At 40.2% G+C, this 27,993-nt stretch overlaps 1 protein-coding gene across 5 annotated transcripts in view; it reads left to right on the top strand.

The window, feature by feature from the left end:
• Positions 1-27,123, top strand: part of clpb (ClpB family mitochondrial disaggregase) — a 28,732-nt gene extending 1,609 nt beyond the window's left edge. For 2 of the 5 annotated variants that reach the window (XM_067507817.1, XM_067507816.1), the window contains exons 3-16: positions 1,326-1,412; positions 6,934-7,037; positions 8,533-8,661; positions 12,663-12,760; positions 14,540-14,654; positions 21,231-21,308; positions 22,831-22,886; positions 23,984-24,028; positions 24,491-24,652; positions 24,729-24,885; positions 25,015-25,088; positions 25,221-25,340; positions 26,132-26,236; positions 26,800-27,123. In XM_067507817.1, coding sequence (XP_067363918.1) covers positions 1,326-1,412; positions 6,934-7,037; positions 8,533-8,661; positions 12,663-12,760; positions 14,540-14,654; positions 21,231-21,308; positions 22,831-22,886; positions 23,984-24,028; positions 24,491-24,652; positions 24,729-24,885; positions 25,015-25,088; positions 25,221-25,340; positions 26,132-26,236; positions 26,800-26,997 — 1,528 coding nt within the window. In that variant the 3' untranslated portion in view covers positions 26,998-27,123. The other 3 variants (XM_067507819.1, XM_067507818.1, XM_067507820.1) reach the window with 2 other exon arrangements.
• Positions 27,124-27,993: the final 870 nt, after the last annotated feature.

Genomic DNA, 27,993 nt, shown 5'->3' with positions numbered 1-27,993 from the left:
ACTTACAGAAGGAGGCTGAGACAGGAATGCACACTCTGCAGTCAGAAACATGCAAGACTTCATGAACCTGAACCTTTGTTGCATAAATCTCTTTGTGACAGCAAAACACCAAAGAACCTACCTGTACTCTTGTTTAAATACAGCATATACAGCCAGATTTTCTGCTAGTCACACTGCTCAGCACTTGGAAAAAAACAAGCGTACATAATTTTTATTGGCAGATATTTGTTGTGTCCTCTGTGTGTTGTTGGACATTAGTATCCCAAGTTCATGCTTTTAGGTGTGCGCCAACATGTGTTTATCCATGTGTGTCTCCATTTGCTGGCTTGGGTTACCTGTGCCCATGTGGCAGATGGTGTAGGTGAGAGTGCAGTGAGACCACCAGTCAGCAGGTCACAGATGTGTTAAGGGCTTTGGTTGAGTTTGTAGTCTAAGTGGTAAAATGTCGGGGTGTGTCTGCTGAAAGGCGATTGAGAGAGTAGACGACTCCTTTTCGAACAGTTTCTATAACTGATAATGTGTGCTGAAATGTTGGACAATGATTGATTTAGCATCAGAGTGATAACAAGAAGCTCATGTTCTGTCACATACAGTATGCAGCCTCTGTGTTGTCATGTAAAGGGGGTTGTTGATGAATACCAGCAATGTCCAGTACAGTACATTCAGCACATTTAGATTTAAAAGAATACTACACTGAAATGTTATTTGTGAGGAGCAGGCAATATTGGCTGGACAGGATACACGTTTTGTTCTGTTTAGATGTAACTGTAAAATAAGTACTACACCCTGGAAAGTTGGGATGCATGTCTTTTTTTCACTGCCCCAACTCTGCAGCCCAGGCAGTGAAAACAGAGCATCTGAGCACAGTCCAGGCCAGACGGAGGACTCTGTGTTGACTGTAAACACACTCTGTGTCTGTGCGCTCAATACGTGAGATGACAGACTGATCACTTATACCCACACACACTGCAGACTATGCCACTTCAGTACTAGACGTCATACCCTCGGGCAGAAAACACAACACACACCTGGCTTACACACTGACACATTAAGTGGTCAAGAAGCAAGTTTGTGGCTGGAGAGAAAGACAAAGACGTGATCATATGCTGCTATCATGTTGGTGGCTCCAACAAGGCATCGTACTTGATACAGTCACACAACCAGCTGGCCAGCCACAAGATGTGCTCATCTTTTTTTTATATATGAACAAATATTTGTTGTAGCATCTTGAAAGCAGTACTAAACTGAAAATCTGCAACATACTAATTTTTATGTTGACGCCAAAGTCACAGCATAACCACTTCCTCTTTTGTTCTTTCCACAAGGCTATTAAAAGAGGGAGTGGACCCAAATCACCGCCACCGTCTCGGTTGGACCGCTCTCATGGTGGCTGCCATGAATAGACAGCACAGGTCAGCGTGTCTTTCCTTCTGTTAAATCCACTAAACAAATCACGTTTTACCATTCTAAGACCTTTTCCCTGGTGAGCACAGCATTAATTTATTGTTTTGGGATTGAGCAGCTTTCTGCATGAGTTAGTGTGTGAGCATATGTCTTGTTGCTGCGCCAGTTGTTACAGTAGGTCTTCAGAAGTGCAAAGTGCAACTTTCAGATTGACAGACGGTCTTTACCCATTCCCCCATCTCTCTGTCAAAGAAATTAAATTAGCCTCCTGGACTCAAGAACACACACAACACAAAGAGGGGCAGAGGTTAAGGCCAGGCCAAATCCAATTTACAAGGCTTTTTTCTCAACAGAACGATGTGGTCACTTTTTTTGCTTAAGGGCCTCATGAGCCCATGAGAATTTGAAAAGGGCTTAAAACAAGCTTTACTTTAAATCAGTAACAATATTTTAAATTTAGAATGGTGCAACCTAAATAGAACTACATACTGTAACATTGCTATAGAGAAAGCAATGTTTTCAACATATTTGAGGGAGTAATTAATAACTGCTGTGTTAGTTTGTTTTGTTATTTATTTTAAGTCATACACAGAGAAAAATGCCAAATATTTACCAGTTCCTGCTCCTAAAATATGAGATTGTTGTCTTTTTTATTTTTGAAAATGGAACAGTATGTGATCTTCGACAAAACAAGAAACTGTAGAGGACTGTTCGCAATGTATGATATGCATAATTAATTATACAAATTACTGTATGATTAACTGTTATTAAAACATTTTCAGAGACAAATAATGTATGATCACAAGCTTAAAACTTGGTGATGTTCAACCGTAGTATCTTTACACAGCACAAGCTGAGTGATTGTTGACGTGTAATTCGATAATGTCTCATGTCATGTTTAATGATGTGTCGTCTCTCTGTCAACTGTTTTTGGATACAAATTCACTTGTATGTGTCTCTGTATTTGTTCATCATTTGTATGTGTGTCACTTCACTGCTGTGTATGTGTGTGTGTGTGTGTGTTATGAGTGTTATAACTCAGCAAGGCACTGACACTCCTCTGTGTTTAATCCCGACTTCCAACCCCCCAGTGAGCCGTCACTGCTGCAGGGAAGACAGAACATCGACTCGCACATATCACTCACACATCTCTGTTCTACACGCGCAAGCACGCACACACACACACACACACACAAACATACACACACACACGGGCAGGCAGGCAGGCAGGCAGGCAAGAGTTTATACCAAATATCTTACAGGCCAACTGCCTATTACTCAGCCCCACACAACTTTATTTGCAGCTGTTAAGTGAAAACACAAGGAACATCACTCATGTTCACAAGTTCTAGCCTTTAGCTAGAAGATCAGCAAGGATCTTATTGTTGAATTCTTCCAGCCCTCTGCTTACTGTGTTTATGTGTTCTTGACCAGAAGTGGTAACTGTGTTTTAAAGGGCAACTTTAAATGTACCACAAGGGTGTAAATGTACCATAATGCATTTAAACTATCCTCTGGCTTCCCTGTATTAAAATATTTCTGTGCTTCTGGCTGAAAAACTCCTCCAGATGACATTACCCATTTTTTCACAATTAAATTTTATTTATTTATTATTATTATTTTTATTTTTATAATTGGTAGTTCAGATTGTTTCATCTGGAGGAGCTATGGAAAGGCAGGTTGACTGTGATTATAAGCACCATAGTGTGAGGAATGAGACGACATATTCTGAATCGTAGGTTCCTCCAAGTGATGTCATCTGGAGGCAATTTTCAGCTAGAAGAAGAGAGATATTTTAACATGGGAAAGTCAGAGGGAAGTTTATTGACATTTATTTACATGTGCTTAATAAACTAGATCCAAAAGAAGCAAGGTCAGTATCAATGAAGGCGTCCTTTAAGAGATAGAAAGTTTTGCCACATTTCAGTGGAAACTATGATTGTCCTGACTCTTTAGAGGTGTTGTGTTCACCAGGCGGCCTTGGCGGTCCATGTTCAGGGGTCGAGTTGTGGCTGTGTGAATCAAGAATCTGGGGTGGAACAGAGTGTGTAAGAATTAAGGGTAAGACATTGGGGGGGGTGTTTGCTTAGCTTTGATGTAGGGCTAAGTTTAGGGAGGTGCAGGGCCTGGCCCACTATTTGCACTCTTTAACACACAATACCCATCTCCATTTCTCTTTTTCTCCCTCTGTCCCTCCCTTGCTGCATTCACGTGCACAATGAGTGCTCGGCCGAGTGAGACGCCTGTTGAATATCGAACCTGTCGGCCAAATGATCCGATGGGTGGAAATGGGGCAGAAACCAGGGAAAGCAGAGGAATGAAAGAATGAGTGGCTTCCAGGGAAAGGGAGCCAGAGAAAAGCTCAACAGTGGAGAGAGAGTGATGTGGAGTGGGATTAGGGGTTTGGGACTGGGATTAGCTGGAAATCACCAGAGAACTTTTAGTGAAACACTATAATCATCAGATCACAATACAACAGATGATGGGCAAACAGAATAAGTTACCACATATGTGATATCTTTGTTTCTTACATGTACTCTCTGTATAGTCCAATAGACACAAAGTCTATTTTACACCCAAACCAAGTTAATTGGACAATTTCGTTTTAAATACACAGTTACTTCTGAGTTCTCTATGTTCAAAGTATGGTGAACATTTTGTGTATAAACTGAAATATTGCCTCATTATTTAGGTCTTTTAAACATATTTGATGCCTTTACATAAAATACATTGATTAAAAACATTTTTTTTTAAATAAAAAAGGAAAGTAAACCTCTACTCATCTATCTGACCAGCAGCAGGTGAGATGAGGTCAAGTGAGGTCCAACATCTGGGCCAGGTGGTCAGAGACATGGATGGTCAGTTCGACTCGGGTGTCTATTAAAGCACAAAGGAGACGGAAGTGTCTGTTTCCTGTCATCCCTTCAGGGCAAGATAAGAAACTAACACCAGCCTCCAGCAGAAACACCAATAGGAATTCTACCAGCTTCAGCATCAACATGTTGCTGTAAATGATAACTGACAGTTACTCCAGCTTTTGCAAATAAAAGCAGAAGGATGTGGGCGTCTGGTACATTAATCGGCGGCACACACGTCAAACATCCATTATGTTGTAGTGTCTTTGAGCATGAACCTGACCCCCTCAGCTCTATTGGTGAAGTTTTAAAGATGAGTATTAACCCACCCAGCAAAGGCTGCATAGCACAGGGCATGTTGACTTTTTATGCGAGAAACTCAGAAGATTGAGACCAGACCCATGGCTGGCAAGATGCTAGAGATGACACCTCCTTATTGAATGCTGATTATGACTTAGTTTATCTATAAATGTAAGTTTATCTTTTAGAAAGGAAGGCAAGAAGTCTATAATTTAATTTTTTTTACCCAGTCCTTTAAAATCTGAATTTAACCATGTTAACCTGTGTGCCTCAGATGGCCTCAGATTAGTGGTGCAACTCTCTTGTTAAACGTCCTAAATAAAGTTAGCAACTTGATCATCAGTTGATTAGTAAAACTATAAAGTGTTTTCTAAAGCTCATTAGTTTTACCACTGTGCTGTGTAATTAAATCTTTTATCTTTTAGCTGCACTTCCCTTCGTTCATCCATGCCTCCTCCTTCTCCTCCACCTCCTTTCTGCACTTTTCCTCTCTTTACCACTTCATGTTTACCTTTCTAATGCCATTAACCCTTTTCAGACCATCTAATTTCTTCACACAGCCCTGCACAGCCTCGTGTGACCAACCACAGTTTTGTGTGCATCTGTATGTGTCTGGGAAGGATACATCAACGTGTTTGTAGAAGTGCTTACAAGGGTGAGAGGAGAGCCCTCTGTGGGTCACATCCCCCCTGCCACCCCCAGCCACAGTGATACAGTAACAAAAGGAGACCCCCCGATAGTCCTTTTATAGGCCCTCAGTAAGGTCAGAGACAAAGATCTGGCTAGGCTGTTCTCAGCCTCGGCCTGAGAACATATGTATTCTGTACTGAAGATACAAACAACCAAAGTTTGGTCAGGTTTTCCGAAATGTTAGCTTGCCACATTTTTATTGCATTTTGATTATTTATTCACAGTTGTCTGCATTGTAGTTTAGTTTCCTTTTTTAACTTTCAGGTATTTCGAACTGTTTTTGAAAACATTTTAATGAATCATATGATATCATCTCACCAGCATGATCACTACATAGGGTTATTGATTTTTATAATCTGTTTTTGTTTAGTCTGATATCAAAGCTGACTATATGTTTGTGAGCTCCTGTCTTCTGTCAGTAATGATCTTTAAGAGCACATGCTATCCTAAAGGGAAGCTGTAGCCTAGTCACATGTCACACGGGACATGGTGCGGTTTAGAGCACATAGTTGCTCTAAAATACCAGTCTACCTCATCGTCACATGAATAGCCATTTTGCTCCATTTAAGCCCTTTCAGGCAATACCCACTTAGCTGAAAGTAATCCATCACTCCTTACCAGGCCACATTACATAGAAACAGGTTTAATGACAGCCAGCAGCACACTGGCAGGGTTCATGTTTGGGCCATTGCCTCCATTCTATTTTTCATTCAACGAAGACGCGCTCACTAGCTCTTGGGTGTTTGTGTGTATTCATGTGCATGTCTGAGTCTCAATGTCAAAGCCATCATTCATGTTTGCGGTGGTAAATGTTACATGTGTTCTGTAGACGGAGAGACAGTACCTGGAATGTCCGTTGGGTCACAGTGAGTGGGGTTGCCGAGGTACTTGTGTTTGTTCTATAAGGCGGTACGCTCCAATGAAGAACTACACACACGCCCCCCACAAACAACGCCGGAAACAGACCTGACCCTTGCCCCTTCATTGTACATCATATGTACATGTTGCAAAGTGAGAGAGAAGTGGCCTTTAGAGTTTATTCACTATAACAAGACGAACTGGAACTGGAGGTGAAATGGGTGACATAGTTGTGGTCGGTCGAGAAATTCAATTACATTGGTGACAATATGTTTCATTTCAAATCCAGTTAGTTTTGTGACTTTAGTAACCGACCGAATGATGGACACACTTGATGGGGCCTGCACTAATATATCATTTCAGGACCCATTACCCATTTATTTATTTATTTATTTGCTTGCTATTAAAAGACAGTACAAGCATGTCAAGAAAGAACATGTTCCCTTTGTGTCTTTATCAACCAGTAGTCAGGCTTCAAAGTCATGTACTGAATAACTGTAAAGGAGTTCTGCCTCCTGACTTGGTTAGAGGTAAACTCTATTCTGAACCAGGGTTTGGGTGACAACCTTTGTGATCCTTAGCTATTGTAAAAAAGCTCCACATTATTGGATCTGAATACAGGTTAAATTCCAACATTGGAACACCAACAACATTTTTTTAAATGTCTCATTTACTGGCAGTAATATACTAACCATCAATATGCTGGCTTAGTACTGTGAAAATAAAGTACTTGTCTGTGTGTATTTGCACAAAACACAGATTTTTAGATGTGATAATCACGTGTACTGCATATAAATGTGGATATCTATTTTTTGTAATTCTCCAGTGTGGTGAAGATTCTGCTTGAAGCTGGTGCTGACCTAAATGCTGGAGATCACTTTAACAATGTTTATGACACCTCACGGGAGAAAGGCATCCACTCACTGGAAGGTAAAAAAAAAAAAAAAAAAAAAAAACTGTTTTGTGACTGTGTGTGTCTTTGCATTATTCGTCACGTGTTTGTTTGTGATTTTTATATTACACAATTCCTAAGTGTAGAATGTGATATTATAAGATATTATAATTTGCATAAATATTTGCATATATGTACATATTTCATTTTGTGTGTGTTATTTATTTTTTATGTTCTGTGAAAAGTGTGTGTGTGTTTTTGAGCTGCACACTCAGTCACACACAAATGCTCTCATAGGGTTGCACAGGCACACACACACACACACACAGAGAGAGTCTATGTTGGATTTCTGCAGACATATTTATATGGGATATGTATATTGCAGACATTTATATGGCTGTCAGTTTTGGGTCCACGTGGGGCCAGTGCAGCGTGGGGAAGCGTTTCCCAGATGCACGCTGATGGATGGGCTAGGGGGGCTTGTGCGACGCTTTATTGAGTTAGCTATGATTATCCCGCCCTGTCTCTCCCACACACACAAACGCGCACACATAAGATGCACACACAGACACTGCAGAAAGAGACTGTCAGAAAGATAGAGAAAAAGAGTGGGATGGATGGAAGAAGGAAGGGAAAGACTGATGAAGGGAAAGAGGGAAGCAGTGAAAGAAAGTGAGCTGAAGGAGGACGGAGTGAGGTAGAGGTTAGAAATGGAGGAGAAGAAGGAAAATGTGGATGTTTGGAGGGGGGTGATACTGAGAGGAAGCGTAAGATGGAAATGGGTGGGATGTTGAGGGAGGGAGAGGACAGGAAGCCAGGAAATGGATGAGACAAAGTTATTGGGATAGAGGGAGTGGGGAAGGAGGAAGAGGGTGAAGTGATGAAAGGAATTGATGGATACTGAAAGGGTGGAGGAGAAGGAGGCGGAAAAATAAAAATGGATGATGAAGAAGTGGCACGAGATGAGTGCTTTTATGAAAAAGAGATGTAAGGAGAGAATGATAGACTATTTCTATTATTAGTGAGGAACACAGAAAAAAAGATCCTAAACCACAACTTGCATTATTCAGATCATGTTGGACAGTTAGGCTCAAATCTGTGAAAATGAGCAACTCTTGGAAAGCTGGAAACAGGAAAGAGAATTATGTAGTCTGCTGTGTAATGAATGTCAACATTTCTGGAATCTTACTATTGACTGATTTTTAAAAAATGCTTCTTTTGTATTTATTTATTTTTTTTTTTCTAATGTTTTTTATTTTCAGGGAGTTTTATATTTGCTTCTCATGCTGGAGCTGTAGCCATGGTGTCTTGTTTCCATTTTTGAGAAATTAGTGTATCTCCCTTTTTTAAATTTGAACCTAATAAAACTGGCATTGTTTGCCTGTTGTCACACGACAAGGAATTTAAACTTCGTCACACACGAACCATGTTCCCAACAGTCCTATTGTGAGCATTTGTCAGTGCAAAAATGAAAATACTCTCTCTCATATCTCTTTCGCATCTTTCCTTGTCTGCTGCTTTCTGTCCCTGCAGTTCTGGTTTCCAGGGAGGATGAATTCAGCAGCAGGCTCAGCAGCAGGGCTGGCTTCCGTGGATGCACAGCACTTCATTATGCCACCCTGGCTGATGACCCACGGACTGTCCGCATGCTGCTGGAGGCTGGTATGTTACACACCCTGCTAGCCAAACCCCAACCGTCATATCAGTGCAAAGTTGTTGCACTGATATGTGCATTGCAACAACAGTACTTAACAAGTCTCACTCATAGTGGTCTGAGCTGAATTACAAACATGGCCCCAAAACTCTTATATTCTGTCAAGTTTCCTGGCTATCTATAAATCAGAGAAATGGATGAAAGATGTTTCTGCCCCCTGATTAGATGAAGTGAGTCTAACCCTCCTCTTTAAACTGCCCCGTCTCAAACAAACCAGTCTGACAGACAACAGTTACATTTTCTACATAAAAGCAGTCCCAGTGGTTTAACAGAATGTCGGTGGCAGTTGTTAGGTTCACTACTTTTTAATACCTTTGTCAAGGTGGTTTTGTTTGCGGTCACATTTTTATTTATGTGTTACCTGGAATGTAACTAATGTAGTTGCAAAAATTGGATTTTAAACCATGAATGAATATATTTTGTCTTTTAGTTGTACATGTAAAGTTAGAGCATCATCATTGTTGCAATATTTTACATCCTTCTTTCTGCAGTAGCTTTACTTCTGTTAATTGGTTATAATAATTTAGGCACGACATTTATTTATTTTAGGAAACAAATGCGCACAAATGACTAATTAAGGAGTTTTGCCCAGAAACATGCTGCATCTTTAAGTCTTACCGATTAATATCCAAACTAAATGGCTCTCGTGCTGCCTTGGAGCTGTAGGCAGTTTGGCCTCCATCAGCTTTACAAAAGCTTTCCATGTATCATCATCTTAACACTTCTACCCTTGAGTAATATAAACAGTATTACAAAGCTTATTTGAAATTGATCACTTGTCCGTACCCCCTCTCCATTCACCCCCATTACACTTGCACCTGTCGTTGAGTCAGCTCCACCAGAGCACTCACATTCACAGACCCTGGGGGCAGAAAATCCCCCATAGTTTCCAGGAGAGCAGCGTTTAAACAAGCTAGTCCTAGTTAAACTTTGACCTCTGCACAGAACAAGCCCTTGGGGTAACTCCAGAACCACAGGATATGTGTGTGTCCTTGTGAGTGTGTGTTTGTGCCTCCGTTAATTTAATTAAAATATTTATGTCTATGCTTCTATCCATTTAATGTGCTTCAGTTTGTACATGCCTATTAGAATCATAACTTGGTCGACGTCTGTAGTTGCATTTTAGGCTGATGGGTTTTTGAACCTAAAAAAAATTCTAAAAAAGTTTTGGCTCAAACATCCCCACCGCCACAACAATCACTTCACAAACACACTCAAACACACACATACACCAGCTAGTATTAATGTCTTGTTTGTGTTTATGATGGATGGTGCATCCAAAGCTGTGTCTGGCTGTCCCTCCTATCTCACCCCTGCGTCTGTAAGCACTCTGTAGTCTTAAACAAATCACCTAGTCTAACTCGATCAGATGTTCCGCAGATGCATTTTTGAATTAAAAAGGTAAGAAATTTCACAAAGCAGAGACATTTGTTTTAAGATTATCAGATTAAAGATGGGTTTGGTTGTTACTCGCACGACTGGGCCATTGCTGGGTTGGCGCCACTGTCATGACCAATACAGTCGCGATGTCAAACACTCTCAATCACAGATGCTTTGCTGTCTATGTGCATGTGTGATTTTGTGTAAATGCGCGCATAATTAAAATGTTTTATACATATATATAAGTTTTTAATCCAAGAAAGATTGATTATTCTTGACAAAGCTTGTGCCATATCTACCACCTTTCCTTGAATCCATTTCCTCTTTGTAGCCTTCTATCCATCTTTTTTTTTTTTACATCAACACAAAAAATCTTATTAAGTGCCACTGCTTCAGGACATTTATGTGGATTTGGGTGTGTATGTCCTTTTCCCTTCATGTATGTGCACTCAGCATGCATTCAGTGTGGAGTTGTGTGTATCCTATACCTTGTTATTTCCCATGTGTTTGTGCACATTCATGCTATGCTACTAGCCATGGGTTTGCTCTTTTGGCCTTAGCCGGCCCTTGAGTCACATCTCCATCCATCACAGTCTCTAGGCCCACCCTGGGGCCTCTACTCAGCCCTCAGTCCCTCATCCTACCTGCAGAGGCTCCCTAGTTTTTCCCCAGGTTCCACATCAGGCCTGTAGCCAGGGGCACTCGGTAATGGACGGCTCCATAGGTGGTAGGAGGCCAGAGGAGACACACATGCTCACAGATGCGCACAATACAGATACAAGGACACACACACATGCACAAAGACCAGCAGGGGCTCTCTCCCGCCAGCTGCAGTGAAAGAGAGGGAGGAGGAAATAGGAAAGAGGAGGGGAATCCTAATAGGCATAACTAAAGCACTTCTAATGAAGGGATCCTGTGTATGCGTGTGTGTGTGTGTGTGTGTCTGTTGGTGTGTGTGTCCTTAGTGTTGATCCTGTTATAAAGTGCTATGGCCCAAAGGGTTGGCCTGATATTAAAGCCCTAAATGATGCTATTTATTATGTCCTGCGTATGTGTGTGTGGTTACTTTATTGCTTTCCTGTCTACCTTTTTTGTTGTGTGTGTGTGTGTGTGTGTATGTGTGTGTGTGGGGGGGGTGTTAGTGGTGTATTGTTTTTGAAATCAATAGCTTTGTGAGCAGGTCACAAAATTTAGGGGTTTATCGATAATCATCACAGTGATTATTAGTCTCGGTGCTCAGTGCTCAGAGCAGTGAAACAACCTGCAAGGTATTGATTAGTGTTTTCTGAGTCCAGCTTATACAGACAAACTTCAGATGAGTATTTTGCTTCTTGGCACACAGCTTAACCTCTTGTACATACAGAAAATATGTTGCTATGTTAATTAAATGCAACATTTACAAATTTGTAAAAAATATCTGTTGAAAGGGTTCAGTGGAGACCTTAATATACCCTTTATAGACCCAATTCAAATATATCTTCAAGGAGTATTGCCACTTTGTGACTGACAATATGGCATTGATTTATCTTCTGTTCGTATAACAGGGATTTAAATGTATTTCCTCCTGACAAACCATAAAAGTGACACATTTTATGTCCCTCCAATGAGTTTGCACTGTTTTTCCTGCAATTTCACACTTGAGTGCCATTAGTGTTTTGAATTACGTTAAGACCTCGTACTGATTTGCCAAAGATGGTTGCACACTGTGCTCATCACTGGCATGAAACACTAAAATTAAACTATTACTAACTTTTATAAATGCAAAGCATAAATCTCAAGTGTTAGTTTTCTGCAAATATCCCCATAGTTACAGAAAACAAGGTCCGTGTATAGTTTTTTTTTTGTATTAGGACTGACGCAACTCCAGGTGAATGTAACACAAACTGAAGCTAACCTATATAAAGGAATTCTCTCCAAAGGTGTAGCTGATTTTTGAAAAGAACATGTTTTATTGCTATTTATTTTGTCATTGTTATTATTTATATGTTATTATAAAGGCACATGTGTGTAGGTGACTGGGTTGAGAGCGCTTGGACAGAACAGGGCAGAAGAAATGCTAATAAGCCTACCTCAGTTCAGCTCTGGCACACTTCACAACATGCTGAGACATTATGTTTCTTCCTTCTTTATGATAATCTGTTTAACAACATTTTCCTTCCATTTGCCCCTCCTGCTCTGTGGAAGTGTGTTGTTGTGTGGCTCAATGGCCCCCAACCTGCAGTGTGTATAGATTGTATAATAGTCTGGGGTATTGGTGTGCGGGTGTAGAGGTCAGAGTGTGTGTTATTGGCACGCATTGCAGATATGAAACCCCCCACAGGGTCATTGCATGGCCCTGCTGCCTCACTGCAGTTATCCTCAGTGATCCCTGCACCCATGTGACCTCTCACCCCCATTCTTAGCCTATTGGTCGACACTCTGACTTTCCTGATGAGTTGGCAATTCTTAAAACAAAAACAAAAGATCTTATTTCTCTCATGTTAGTTTAAACAATTTTATGTGTACTAAATGATGTTTTTTCAATTTATTATTATTTTACATGAGTGTGTTTCTCTTCACTTGCATACAGGTGCCAACCCCTTGCAGACTAATGGATTGGGACACACAGCACGGGCCTATGCTAAGGATGGAGAAGTGAGTGCAGTACTGAAGGACTGGGAGAACAAGGTATGACACACTGATCACATTTATACAGACACAAATACAAATGTCGTTTTTGCTTCCATACAAGAAACAATTAAATTAACAGTTTCCATGCATACAAACATTTTGATACTGTAATTGCTTCCTGCTGCCTGTCCCAAATGACTCAGCACAATTCACTCTGCAGCCGCCTGTATTATTTCCTTGCCGTCATGCACACACAGACACACACTCCTCAGGAGGTCTGTATCAGCCTGGTGACTAAGTGACAGGTGCTATAGAGTATTGGAGACGTAAAAGCTGGTAGAGGTTAACTGGGGTTAAAAACCTGCTGAAAAATAAAGCTGGCTAAATATTATTATATGTCATGATAGAAGAACAGATACAATCTGATGTGGATATAGCATTGTTATATGCAATAACTTAAATGTAGTTTTTCTGTTCTTGAAGGCTTTTCAACCTGATAGCCCACAATTTCCTCTAAATTGATGATAAATCCATGCTCTTAGTGCTACTGTGCAGAGTGGAGTGGTGCATTCGTAAAATTAGACAGTTAGGTTAAAGTATTTATTAATTTGATGAAGTTTTGGTCAAATCCTTTTCAGCATGCAAATGGCTGCTATCCTCATTCCTCTTTACCATTGACTCTATCTTCATATCTTTTTATATCTGCATAATGTATAATTGTATTCCAAATATAACATTAGTACATTAGGTAAATTCTTTAAGAAACGTGAAAGAATTCAAGTCTTCTTTTGCTGTTGTTTTGCAAGATAGATAGTAATTTTTATTTCCAAATATAGGAAATATGTGTTTAAAAGTGTGCAAGTAGGAATGAGGGCAGTCGTAAAGTATCAGGGGTTTTTGACTTAGTAAAGCCCCGGAAATAGCTGACTGCCCATCACTGCTCAGCTTTTTGTATTTCACAAGTAGTAGAAGTTGGTTTGTGCTGTTTTCTTAAATTAAAGTTAAATAAAGTTATCGATAGTTATCTACCAGCTTGACAGCAGGCCAGAGCTAAGCAAGATGGAGAGAGAGAATAAGCTGCCTGCTTCCACTGCAGGGTAAAATCCTGGAGTCTGAGGAGACAAAGAGGACAGGATGAATGAGTTGTGCGATGGCTGCAAGAGAGACAGAGAGAAACTTAGTGTGGATGGGGAAGAAGTGGAGAGAAAAGAAACAAGCAAAGGAGGAAGAAGAGAGGTGGAAAGAGATTAAATCAACAAAAGAGGAAATGGTTGAGAAATGGAGGCAAAGGCAGATCGAGAGGTAGCATGTGTTAAAGAGGAGGAAGACAGGAAGCAGAAAGCTGTTAACAGAGAAGAAGAGAGATTTGAGTGGAAATAATTGTATGCATTTCTCTGGCTTAATTCCAAAACAATTGGCTTTGTTCACAAAATAATATTGTTTTGGTGTGTATCTCTATGTACTGCATGTGCTCTAGTAGTACAATAGGTGTTGTTCAGTCAGCAATACCTCAACCAATCAGATACTCCAAAATTAAAATGCCTTACAAATGCGTGAGCTTATATTTTGCCTTTCTTTGCTTTAGTGCCTCATAATTGTTGCATAGGTGCTCATGGGTTATAACTTGGGCCAGGGTGGTAAACAGGAAAAGCTTATGATTGAGAATTAAAGAAGCAAAGAGAACCACACACCTGCTGACTCCGTAAGATTCTGTCATGTTTTCCTACATTGTCCCTTTTTTCCCTCCCTGCTCGTTCCTATTTCTCCCTGCTCTTTCTGATGCATTGACTGTCTCATCTGATTTTTGTATGTTGTACTTTTATTACCTCCACCCAGTTTCAGGAGGCACAAGCTCAACAAGAGGCAGAGGAGAGGAGGAGGTTTCCCTTGGAGAGGAGGCTGAAGGAGCACATCATTGGACAGGAGGGGGCCATCAATACTGTGGCCTCAGGTAAACACACATAAAATATAGCAGACAAATCTGAACACTGAACATACACCACAAATATAACTAGTAAAACGCACACACAAGTAATTTTATTTTACTTTTCCCAACCTGCATCTCCTTTTCTTTCCTTTTTATCTTTCTCACCTCACTCTCTATTTCTCATTTTCTTTTAGCATGTATCTGTTTTGTACTGCCCTCCTCTTCTTCTCTCTTGCTCTCCTCCCTGCCCTCCAGCAGTAGGCGGGTTCAGACAGACCGACGGAGGCTGTAATTGGTTAATTGTGATGAATGAGCTGTCTGTCAGGCATACACAGGTGGTGTGTGTGTGTGTGTGTGTGTGTGTGTGTGTGTGTGTGTGTGTGTGTGTGTGAGAGAGAGACAGCTGAAATGGCCAGGCTTGGAGCCGCCAGTTAACACGATTACAGAGAAAGGAGACATACTACAGACACTCCCCTCCTCCCCTTTCTCTCCCTCTTTCTGCTTTACGCCTTCTGTCCAGGCCTGGATCTATGTATGGGGTCGCTAGTTTGAGCTACACCTTTCCTTTCCCAGATTTCAGCCTTGTACCCCCAAATCAGAGCGCTGCAGTGTGTTCCTTTTGGCTGGTTCATGGTTCCACATACTGCAAAAAAGATAATCAAAACCTCCAGAATTATTGTATTTTGAGTGAAAGGATCACGCATTAAAAATTCCGACTGCAGTGCAAATTTTAACATTACAGAATGCATGAGGGCAGAACCAGACTATAGTCTGACATCAAATAACTTCTAATAGTGAGTTTATAAGAGGCAGTGAATGGTGACAATGACTGTCACAAAATGTCAGTAGAGATTTGATTGGATCAGAAATTGCAGATCAATCAGATCAGCATACAATAACTGAGCAGGTTGCTTCCAAATCAGCTGTACTCCATTTCACTCTAATGGAAAACAATTGAAACTTTAAACATGTAAAAAGTATGGGTCATTTGAAGTTTTTTTTAAGTTATTGATTGTACATTGTACAAGATCTAAATAGTGGAACAAATACAATTATTATTATGCGTCCAGTAATGCTGGGTTGATTAGACCAAAAAGGTTAATTCTAGTAATGTCTTGTCTTGTGTGACTTGCAGCCACAGTCGTGTATGTTCACAATAAACAAGATTATAGCTAAAGGTTCCTTCTGTATTCAAAATACAACAGTATGATTTCCAACAAAAGAAATGGGAAATAAATCAAAAGAAACCCAGAAATAAGAAGAAATAAAAGGTACTATTGCTGGCATTGCTGGCAGGAGGTTCCTAAAGAGAACACAAGCAGAGTCTTTGGGATGTGTGGGATAGTGTGGTCACTTCAGTGGACAAGCTGATGTGTAAAATACTAAGCTGCTGTTTATTGCAAGGGACATGTAGAGAGAACAGCGATTAGATTAAGAGACAATGACTGGAAGAAAATATATGAGGACTTCGTCATGCTCTGTTATGTTGCCATAACCTTTATTTAAATGTGTGTTTAAATATAGTGAGTGGGCTGTGTACCCTGATCCTTTTTTTCTTGCAGTTGACTTAGGCCTTTTTATAATTTAAACAGATGTGGAGAATGAAAAATGCAATATGATTGACAGTATTATACTATGAAACTGATTTGGCAGCATGGTGAAATAGTTAGCACTGCCACCCTTACAGCTAGCATGTCCCCAGTTTAAATCCCCAGCCAGCTACGGCTCTGTTTGTAGTTTGCTAACCCCGTCCAAAGACATAAATATTATTTGGCGACTCTGATCTGTTACTTTTGAACCCTTGAAGTTGTTTCATACAAAATCTACTGACTGTCTGGGATTCTTGTTCACAAATCAGTGATGCTAAAAAGGTTTGCCACAGAGTTGGACCTGTCTGCTGTGGTAAACATTTCATAGAGTATGAAGATTTTATGTTCAAGCACTTAATTAAACACTTATTTGTTAATGCAAGTTAATATGCATTTCCACACTTAAATATACACATCCAGGATAAAAAGTGTGTCTTCTAAGCTGTGGAACATGGAGTTAAAAATAATAGAAACACAAACACAAAAACAAAAGTGTATGACAGTAACAGAATGCCTCCCTCAGATCTGTACTGCACTGTGAAAACAGACAGGCTAGATCCAACATTGTTAGTATCCCATTTGGGTTTCTCTCCTCAGTTTGTCCTTGCATTTTCGTCTTTTTACAATCAATGTCTGTCAGGTCACTCATGGAAAGGTGGTTGTTATTTTTAGCAGGGTAACTAACCAGTTTTCTTACATTTTCCCTTTCTTTAAATGCACATTCAGGGACAGACAGGAGACAGGCAAAGTGATGCGGACAAGAATATAAAGGCATAAGACGAGGAAAAACAAATGGAGGTGAAAGCAAACAAAAAAGAGCGCAGTGGTGATGGTGAAGAAAGCAGAGAGGTGGGTGAGAGCGAGACATGCTGTAGCATCGAAAGACGAAGAGAGCAAGTGTAATGCATGGTGAAGAGGAGGGAGGATGAGTTAGAGCACAATAACACAGCAGACAGTAAAGAGCTGATATTACACCAGGCATCCATGGAGGCCACGTATTGATCCGCGTGTGTGTGTGTGTGTGTGTGTGTGTGTGTGTGTGTGTGTGTGTAAAGGGTTTAGCAGTGAAGAAAGAGGCTGTGTGTTACTTTTATGATCTTGGACATTTTCTGTTTAGATTTGTGAAAATAATCAACTTACTCCCAAAGCTAGACGCAGACATTATTATCTGTAATGTGTTAGTAAGAGCTAACATGCAGAGTTTATAACCAACAAGAGAAAAGTCCCTTTCCCCCTACTCATAACCTCTGTAATTAAATGCTTCATCACAAAACTAAAAATCTATAAATACAAACTACAGGGTTGTCTATGAACCAAAAAACAGGGATACAGATTTGAGCAGTAGTTACAAGTGTCAGTGTAGGGTGGAGAGAATCATGGGAGTTGTAGTCTTTGGCAGGGTGATGAATGTTTGTTGTTATCATGGAAAATTGTCCTGAAAGCTTCAGAAGCGATAACCACAGCGATAAAACAGCTTATTGATCTTTGAGAAGTATTACAGTGAATATGTCTCTCACATAGTGTGAGGGAGAACATGTGGCATGGCTAAACAAAGCACAGAGCCAGGCAGAGGATGCATCTGCACAGATGGTTACAAAAATGCTCTGTATCTACTGTTTTTTAACATTGCGTGTCTAATTTTTTAATTTCTGTAGTAGATGTGAGCAGAAATTAGCAGCTGTCTTTGAAAATTGCATAATTACACATTTTAATCAAGTTCTTTGATGGACAGTTTTATATCTATCTACCATTCAATTGATCCCCTTGATCCAACATTAATTATCTATATGTGTTGCAACATGTCAGTGAAGACAGGAGAAAATTCTGATAAATTTTATGATAAATAAATGGAAAGAAATTAGGGGAAAAAAGGTGTCCATATTTACATTGGTTTGTTGTCATTACTCCAAAACCCCTAAGCTGTTTTGACCTGATCTCCTCATGACGAACAGCTGGCCTGCAGCAAGATAGATACACACTCACACACAGACTACCACTTCAACAACTACACACACACTCACACACACACACAGGAAGGAGGTTAGATTGATCCAGGTTTAGCTCTCAGGGCTAAGAGTTATTGAAGAGAATCATCCCTCTGTAATCATGTTAGAGTCAACCAGACCTGCTCAATACACACTGCTCGCTGCCAAGTGTGTGTGTGTGTGTGTGTGTATGGGTGGGTGGGTGTGTACGTGTGCATGCTACATGCGAGTGAGAGAAAGCTTTCGTTTGTTTGGTGTCTCCTTCCTTTCCTTGCTGTTGTCATGGTCCTCTGAGTAATGTCAGTGTGCCCTTCTGTCAAAGTCACTCTCAATCAACTAAAACACAGAAGGTTATGCTGTCATTCACACAGCCATTGATAAAGCAGATAAAGCTTTGGAGCCCCTCTTGTCACTATTCATCTCTGCGGCCATCTCTGACACACTCGTTTGTTTCTCTACCTCATTCTCTGTATCCTTATCTCCATCACTCCTCTCTCTTTCCCCTCTTTATCTCCTCCTACATCCTTACTCCTTTTTCCTCTTCTTACTGTATCTCTGTTTTTTGTCTATCTACCGTGTTATCTCTCTATCCCTCCACTTCCCTCACTCTGCCTCTACTCTTCCTCTGCATTTTATGATTATCAGCTATTAGTAGCTTCTTTAACACTCACATCTGCCTTTCGTTGGGTACTTTAGCTCTGCTGAATCACACATGTTAATGGAAACACTGGGGCTGTAAAAGACATGGAAAGCAGAAATTTTGGTTCACCTATGTTAGCCACAGTTCTGCTTACAGTTGTATAGGATGCACTTGTTAACTTGCCTGGAAATTGACACCTTAGATACAGTGCTTATGCTTATTAACTTGCACTGTGTTACGAAACATAAGATATTTATGATAAGACCTTGTGGGCCTTATTGAGTTGAGAAGGTATAATAATTATAGCCAGGTTTATCAACCTGTAATACTCAGGAACCGTAGCATAAATTTTCCAACCTGAGAAATCTTCACCAATGTTTTTGGGTTAATCCTTATACAAGGTTGCTATAACTTTTTAGATGCAAATGTACAGGGTTTCTTAAATTTGCAGTCAGTAGCACACTTGTGGTGTGCTTAGTGCTGCAGCCTCACAGCTAGAAAGTCACCGGTTAAAATTCTACCTATCAGTTTCCGAAATCAAAATAAGTTTGAATAAAAACAAGTCTGGACAAGAAAGCAGGTCACTCTTCTGTTGCATGTAAATTCCAGAAAGCTGATTTCTCAGAGTACCACAGTTACTTAAGTGAATGTAAAGGCAGTCTATGTTGGCCCTGAGATAGACTGGCAACCTGTCTAGGGTGTACCCCGCCTCTTGCCCTAAGACAGCTGGGATAGGCTTCCTCTCCCTGCCATAATGAACAAAATAAGTGGTTACAGATGATGGATTTATAGATGGATGGAAATTTACAGTCCAGAGGTAGAATTGATAAATGGAACCAAACAAGGATGCATGCTACTTTGCGAATCAATCATATTCAGAAAAGATTTTCTGAGGTGACTTCATGAACATGACCACACCTAAAGATTATAATTAAAGTTGCACACTTGAATTCATAAAATGTGCATATTATATTAAACACTGAGTTAAAAAATGCACTTGTATTTGTAGCCGTTCCTCGTATTCCTTTTTCATTGAAAAGAACATTGGTTTAATGGATGTTAGAACAGCATTTTAATAATCAATGTTACAGATCATTATTGTTGTTTATAATGGAAGTCATACAACTTGATGTACTGTATAACCATGCTAAGGCAAAGTGTGGTTGAATCATGTGGGTGCTGTCGCCATATTGAATGTCTCTGGTTTGAATCCCTGGTGGCCTGCAGCCTTTCTGTGTGGAGTTTGCATGCTCTCCCTATGTTGGCATGGGTTTCCCTCAGTTTCCTCCCACAGCAAAAAGAAATGCATGGTAGGCTAACTGGTAACTCTAAAATTGCCCGTAGGTGTGAGTGTGAGGTTATCTGTCTGTGTGTCTCTTTGTGTTGGCTGGGATTGATGGGGGACCGGTCCAGGGTAGACCTCAACTCTTAACCAATGACAGCTGGGATAGTCTCCAGCCCCTTGCGACGCTGAACAGGATAAGCGTTTAAGATAGCGAAAGAATGAAAACACTGGATTCCCCTTCACACTGTACGGAGATCATACTGTGTAAACCAGTAAACGGTCATGGGCACTTCTAGGTGCTCAGTGATCATTGGTTTGTGGTCATTTTAGCATCCACTTCATCAAGATTTAAATGTTAACTTACCTGAGGGCTGCAATCAGGAAACGTGTATTATCTATATTTGCTTTTTGTGTTTGATACAAAACCACGGTACAACATAGACCAAGAGATTAGAGATCAGTTGACCATTGAGCCACTGTTTACTCCTGTTGGCAAAACTCTGCTCATCTGTGTCTTAGGTTTTAGCGTCTTCCTCTCAGCAGGTCCAGATTTGGATGAGTTTGTGCTTGTAACGGCTTCTTTGTCGAGTGGCTGAAACCACGGCCAAATACACTTTTGACTTGCCTCCAACCCACCTCATCATCCTGCCTGTGTGTGTGTGTGTGTGGTTGCTGGGGTGATGGCAGGGTTGGGTAGGCACTCCTCTTTAAGAGAGCGTCTGTATGTGTGTGTGTGAGGCTGCAATCCATGCTAAACTGATTTTACCATGGCCGCGCCAGGAAGGCTAACAAAATTACTGCTGGCTAATGGCCCCACTGACTGGGGGGATAGGGTGGGGGCATCGTGGGTAGCTTTCTGGAGGTCTCTCATCTCGCTCTCTAGCTCTGTCTTCTCTCTTCTTTCTCCTTTTTTTTTCAACCAAATGCCTCTGACCCTTTTCTCATCCCTGCTCTCTCACTCTTTTATCATAGTTTCTGGGATACCCGCTGCCCTTGGGTCACCTCGGTTCAGTTGGGTGAAACTTAATTGCAAAGACAACAAATGCAAATAACTGAATAATAGCCTCCCTTTCTCTCTCTCTCTGTCTCTTCCCTGTGTAGCCATCAGGAGGAAAGAGAATGGTTGGTATGATGAAGAGCATCCTCTTGTATTCCTTTTCCTCGGGTCATCGGGAATCGGTAAATGTTCATCTTTCACACCAGTTTCTCTTTGTTTTGATCTCATGACTGTGACAGTAAAAAAACTCATCATTCTCCTAAAAGTAGCTGCTAAAAAACAAATCACTTGAGAAAGTCAAGATTGTAGAGAGAGGCTGAATACATGCAGGGTGTATTTTGCTGCGGCCAAACCATTGAATTCAAAGGAAATAAAAAAGCTACAAAAGCATGTGACACTGTACATTTCAAACACAACTTGGAAAAACTCTTGAGACAAGCCCATTTACTGAATACAAAGTGTCAGATGGACCATTTAAGTCTGCAGTTTTTGTTTCTCACATTTATGCTTTGAGTTGGTAATAACAAGAAATGTGTTTTTTTGGATGCTAACAGAGGCACTTTAGAAGTATAATTTAAAAATGTTTCCCGTCTGTTGGGCCTATTGTGTTATTCTCAGAGCTGGTCGCTGAATTGGCTGGCTAACTTTAGTGTTTACAAGCTGGCTGGGTAAGTTAGCCAACGTCTCAGTCAGTGCCGATCTTCCCACATGACATCCCCTCAGCTCACAGCTGTACTTTGCTGTCTGAAAAGCCTTAAACGGAAACTAAATCACTCGCAAAATTTGAGATGTAGACAGTGATTTAGAGGTCTGAATGTAATAGATAGTAAAAAAGCAGAAGTGGTACTAATGATATTAGCACACCCCACCAGTTTCAATGAATGATCTCCGCTGGGAATGGTGGGGAGGAAGTGACACTATCTTAATCAAGCCAGACTTTTTTGCAGCTGCAGATCAACACTGCCACTCTCACTATGATGTCTTAAAATATGCTACAGAACATATAAAAAATACTTAAGAGAAGTTGTGATACAAGGTGTATTTTTAATAAGCTCTTCACCTGTCTAAATTAATTTGACTATGACATCTGTAATTTACACAAGCAGTAGCAAGAAGGGGTTTGTGTGTATGTATATGTGTAGGGAGGTAGGAGGCAAAGGGATATTATGGGCCAGATGGAGGGCTAAAAAAAGAGGGAGATGGCGAAATGACAGGCCAAAGAGATGGATGAAGCAGAGGCAGTGTTCATATTCTTTGTTGCCTTCAGCGACAAACAGTGGCCATGAGACATCAATATTAAACACAGCAACAAGGCACACACACATACACACTTACAATCATCCTACCCATATGCATACCAAACACGAGACATCAATATCATATATGAGCATTTATATGCAGAATATTTTACTGACAAACATAATGTGTGCTTCTGTAGAGCTGGATATGATTGAAAGCTTTGTAGGGGGAGGCACTGGGATTTAGGCCAGCACTTAGAGAAGGAAAGAGATCGTTTTTCCTGCTGAAATGAGTAAACTTGTTTTCTTGACTTGCCGGAACCTCTGCATAGTGATATACTCCGAAAAGGGCTGGGCTTTTTTAAGATAGATATTATAATAGAATAATTAAATGGGAGCAGGGGCTGTTCATATTTTAAACAATGAAATGATGATTGTCTAACTGGTTCGCTGGCCCGTGTTACAGGAAAGACAGAGTTGGCCAAACAGGTGGCTCGCTACATGCACAAGGACATTAAAAAGGTATGTGATATAGCCTCAGACATACACACGTGTGTTTCCATCACTAAATAGAACAATTGTCTTCTTATAAAGTACACCCAGGTGTAGCTGAATGTCTTTGTACCTTTTCTCTTGATATGTTAGACAGCAGTCATATTTTTATTTCTGTTCTAATATTATTTTACACAACAAATAAAAATGAAAATATTGTTACCTATAACCTATTTTTTTGTAGCATTTTGACTCAATAAGGTGCCTTTTCTGTCTGTTATGAGACTTTTACTACTTCTTAACTGGTAATTTGTCCCACTGTTAATGAGTAAATGGCTCTAGTTTTTGCATGTTTGGCTGGTGCCAACTTCAGCTCTTTCCCTTGATGATCACTTGAATTAAGATCAGGACTCATAGCAGGCCCCTTCAGAACACTGTCGTTCTCCTGTTGTAGGAGCCATGAGCTGTGACTATCAGAATTAGATTTGCTGCGTTTTGTTGTGCTCTGCACAGATTCAAGACGTCCCTTTGCCAGATGCATTAAAGAAGCTTAACATAACTGAGTCTCCTCAGTGTTTATGGCAAACCAAAGGCCTGCAGGTATTCATGGCAAAACATTGTTTCAGTGAGATGAACACGTTTTAACAATGTCTGTATGAAAAAAATGTAATTAAGTAGCTCCTCCTGTCTTGAAAGAATTCAATTTGTTTTGGTTTCTGGGGATTAAACATGGTGTACAGTGATGTTTGCCTGGTGCACAAGTCAAAACCTTACTAGTTTCTGGCTTTGCTGTGCAAAAAAACCCCAACCCCACCGATTTTGCCCCCAGCTTCCAACTCGGCCCGTAGACTTTCAATTGCGATACCACTATGAAAATAACATTTATTTTATGAAATATAAAACATACATGAATTAAAAATTAATAAGGTGAAAACCAATCCCGCTTCCATTTCAAGATGTCTCAACAATTTTACAATCAATTGAGTTGTAGTGTTGCTTGTTTTTTTTGTTATTCCATTGTAATTCTGTTAATTAAAAAAATAGCTTTGCTGTACCAACTCCTACTAATATATCTTTATACAATGTTTTGTGCCCTTTGAGGAGGTTGATCCATCTTGTGATTACAGGGTTTCATACGCATGGACATGTCTGAGTTTCAGGAAAAACATGAGGTAAGATACTTCACACCTTTTACAAATGCACAGCACACACTGTAAACAAGGTTCTAATGCCTGTCTTATATTTGTTGCTGTAACAGAAACTTATTCATATTAGATGAGAGCCGATCTTTTACAACTGCATCACTTTGTTGCAGATTCATGGCAATGATGCATTGGATTAATTCCATGGATGTACTCATAATGGATGCATAAACCTAAATCAATGTTGTTTTTGCCCTAATTTGCTCTTCTCTGTGAAACTTGGTGATGAATACATTTAATCAATAAACCAGAGTTGAATTATGTTACGATGTTTAAGAACCATATCCAAACTTTTTAATTCAAGAGTTTTATTCACTGTTAAAATTTTGTTGATTTCTGCATAGTTTGTTGCAACATAACATGTTATAGGTACATTTTAATCCTGGCAAAACTGTAGTACGCTGTCACTTTTTAAAACCTATTATCTCTCAGGTGGCTAAGTTCATTGGTTCTCCACCGGGATATGTGGGGCATGAGGAAGGAGGTCAGCTGACCAAGTTGTTGAGGGCAAGTCCCAATGCCGTTGTTCTCTTTGATGAAGTGGACAAGGCCCATCCTGATGTGCTTACTATCATGCTGCAGCTTTTTGATGAGGTGGGTATACTGTACAAACACAAACACAGACCTATTTACTCTACGTGTGAAAACATCCCTGCTGTTCCTCTTACAGGGTCGTCTCACAGACGGTAAGGGAAAGACCATAGAATGTAAAGACGCCATCTTTATTATGACGTCTAATGTTGCAAGTGATGAAATCGCCCAGCATGCTCTGCAACTCCGCCAGGAAGCAGAGGAGGTCAGCCGCAGAAAGCTGGCCGAAAACCTCGGTGAGAGAAACACCCAAATTTGCAAATATATTTACACAAATATACAAACCCAACAAACATGGCCCTTAAATAACCAGATGCATAAAATGAGAAACAAAATAATGCTTTAATTGTGTTTTCTTTTCCAAGAGGATGTACAGAAAAGTGACGACATCAAAATCTCCAGACAGTTTAAAGAATCTGTGATTCGACCAATACTGAAGGTAATGTGCTTAAACACCGATCAACCCATAGTGTTTTAGCATGATTTTAGTTGTCTTTTCTTCAGTGTTTTTCTGTAGTTGTAATGAGAGGCCTGGCCTGTATTTGTCAGTAATTGTTCGGTTCGCCTACAGGCTCATTTCCGGAGGGATGAGTTCCTTGGTCGGATCAATGAAATTGTGTACTTCTTGCCATTTTGTCACTCAGAGCTACTACAACTGGTCAGCAGAGAGCTCAACTTCTGGGCTAAAAAGGTAGGAAACAGGCCTTTTGGCACAGCAACCTATATTTCTAACATTGGTGTCCTCCCGTGGGACTGAGAGGCCTCGGCCACTTTGTCCCGCAGTCACCGAGCTCTGCAGTAGCACACACAGATCAATATTGTGTGCCACTGCTACTCACTATAATATGATTACAGTGTTTAACATGTGGAGCCTTCATCAATATTTAATTATTAATATTACAGCTGGTTTCCTGACAACCAACGTAGACACTGCAGGCGACTGATACAGACCCGACTCATGACTCTCACTGAGTCTGTTTTTGAATGTTGCTTTGAGTGTTTGTGCCTGTTGTCTTTTCTTTTTTGAATATGTCTGTTGTGTAATAACTTGTCTCTGCCTGTCTGTGGCAGTACTGAATGTACTGAATCCTAACAAGCTGTTTGTCATTCCCTTAAATAAATTAAATGTTTAGTGGTATTATTCTTGCCTTAATATGGTATTTGTAATTGTAATATTAGTGTTTATGTCTCTGGAGTAAAATAGGGATCTTGTACGAGCAGCTAAATGAGCAGCTAAGATCACTAATATTGACTGGTGTTTGATTAAAACGCATTAAGGGCCTGTTGATTAGCACTGGCAGACATGTTGCTTGACAGTATCTGCTCTCTGCTGCTGAATTTCTCTCTTTCTCTACATCTCATTACTCGTCTTTCTATCACCACCACCATCCTCTCTTTCTGATTTGATTGTTTGTGATGCTTTTGTGTACTGGACATGTCATTCTCTGCTTTCTTATTTTTTCCCCCATGTCCTGTCAACAGGCTAAGCAGCTTCATGACATCACTCTTCAGTGGGATCGTCCAGTGCTGGACCTGTTAGCAGGCGGGTACAATGTGCATTATGGAGCACGCTCCATCAAACACGAGGTATGGAGATACTGTAACGGAGACTGCCAAAGCAGGATATCTTGTATGGCTGAACATTATATTCAGTTCTCTGGTTTCGTCCGCTATTGTTCAGCTTTTAATGCACCCGTTCCATCGAAAGATCTTTGAACGAAGCAACTACACACGCACTTGAAACAGGCTTAAAAAATGTCCACATAGACATTTACAACACTTCAGTCAATTAATCCAATGTTTATCTTCATTTTGTCTTCCACACAGGGGGTTTCAATAATAGGGTGAACCTAGAGGGGTTTTTAATCTTGTCACACCAGGTGCATAGTTGCACATGAAGCTGGTGAGCAAAATCTTAGATAACTAATTGGAGAAATGACCAAAAGTATTTATAAATGTCAATTTTATTAAGACATTTGTTTGAAAAGTTTTATTACAAAATGCCTGTCATTTGTAGAAAATAAGGTCTGGTCTGTAATACAGTACATAACTATGGAACAGCCTCCAATCAGCAGAGAACAAGAAAAAGAAAATACTGAATTGTTACAAGCCTAAACTCCCACCCACTAACCTCATCGCTGATCTCTCAGGTTGAACGTCGGGTCGTCAACCAGTTAGCTGCAGCGTATGAGCAGGAACTACTACCTAAAGGCTGCACGCTGCGTCTTTCTGTCCAATCAGATGGCCAAGAGGAGCGGAGCACACCCAGTCTACGCCTTGAGGTGGTAGGAGAGGACAGTTCATCGAGAACACTGGACATCCGTCCACCACTTAGCCCTGAACACTAACAACAGAAAATGAAACGCAGAGGATATACACAAATATGTACACATGCATCATCATCATCATCCAGCATCAGGGGAGTGAATGGTTCTTGATGGATATTTCTAATAAAGTACCTCTGATAACCTCAACATTACTGCCTCTCTGTTTCAGTACATACATGCAGTATTGTCCTGCCAACTTTTCTACAATATGCCGTTCAGAAAAGTCCAGTCTAGTCCAGAAATGTAATTCCATATCTCAATATCAGCAGGAACTGAAACAGTTAGATTAGATCAATTAGTCCTAGGTGTGACAAGGTGAAATAAAAGCTCTGCTGCATCATGCTTGTAGTTGCAGTTTGTCAACTATTCTGTTATATAGTGGACAGTTAAACCCAATGTTGTAATGTGAAACAGTGAAAAGAGCAAAATAATGTTTATGTGAATTAATGTAATAGACATGACACTTAGGATGAATGGTGGATTGGAGGACAATTAAAATGTTGCATGACTTCATGAAGAATGGTAAATGGAGTAAATTTAAATTGAGTTGTAGTAAAAATGCTTACTGGATGGTATTTTGAACAGAGAAATACAAAATGGTTTAGTTTTGCCATAGTTTAATTAAAATTGTCCATTTTGTATTCCTCGATTTGATCTGAAGGAAAAAGTATTAATGACCAAAGACGGGCAGACATTACTTCGGACTGTTGTGTCTTCATTTCAATGCATATTTCACACGCTACGAAATCTTCACCAGCAGAACCACATTAATAAATGTATGTAAACACAACCTGCTTATTTGTTGTATTTTACTGAAGAATGTGTCAGTGGAGAAATCCCACATGAAAATGTAGCAGTCCATTTGAATTACGGGTAATCTAACTGCCATGTGAATTGTTTCTGCTGATGCATGTTAATGTGGAGAAGTCTCATCAGTCACAGGAGCGTGATCTGGTGCTGTACAGTCTGACATTAAGAGAAATTTAGAGTCATAAAGAAATAATATTCCAAAATGTT

The sequence above is a fragment of the Channa argus genome, chromosome 6 (genome assembly GCF_033026475.1).
Source record: "Channa argus isolate prfri chromosome 6, Channa argus male v1.0, whole genome shotgun sequence".
Taxonomy (NCBI): domain Eukaryota; kingdom Metazoa; phylum Chordata; class Actinopteri; order Anabantiformes; family Channidae; genus Channa; species Channa argus.
Note: the sequence above shows the minus strand (reverse complement) of the source record. Positions and strands in the feature narration are given on the sequence as shown.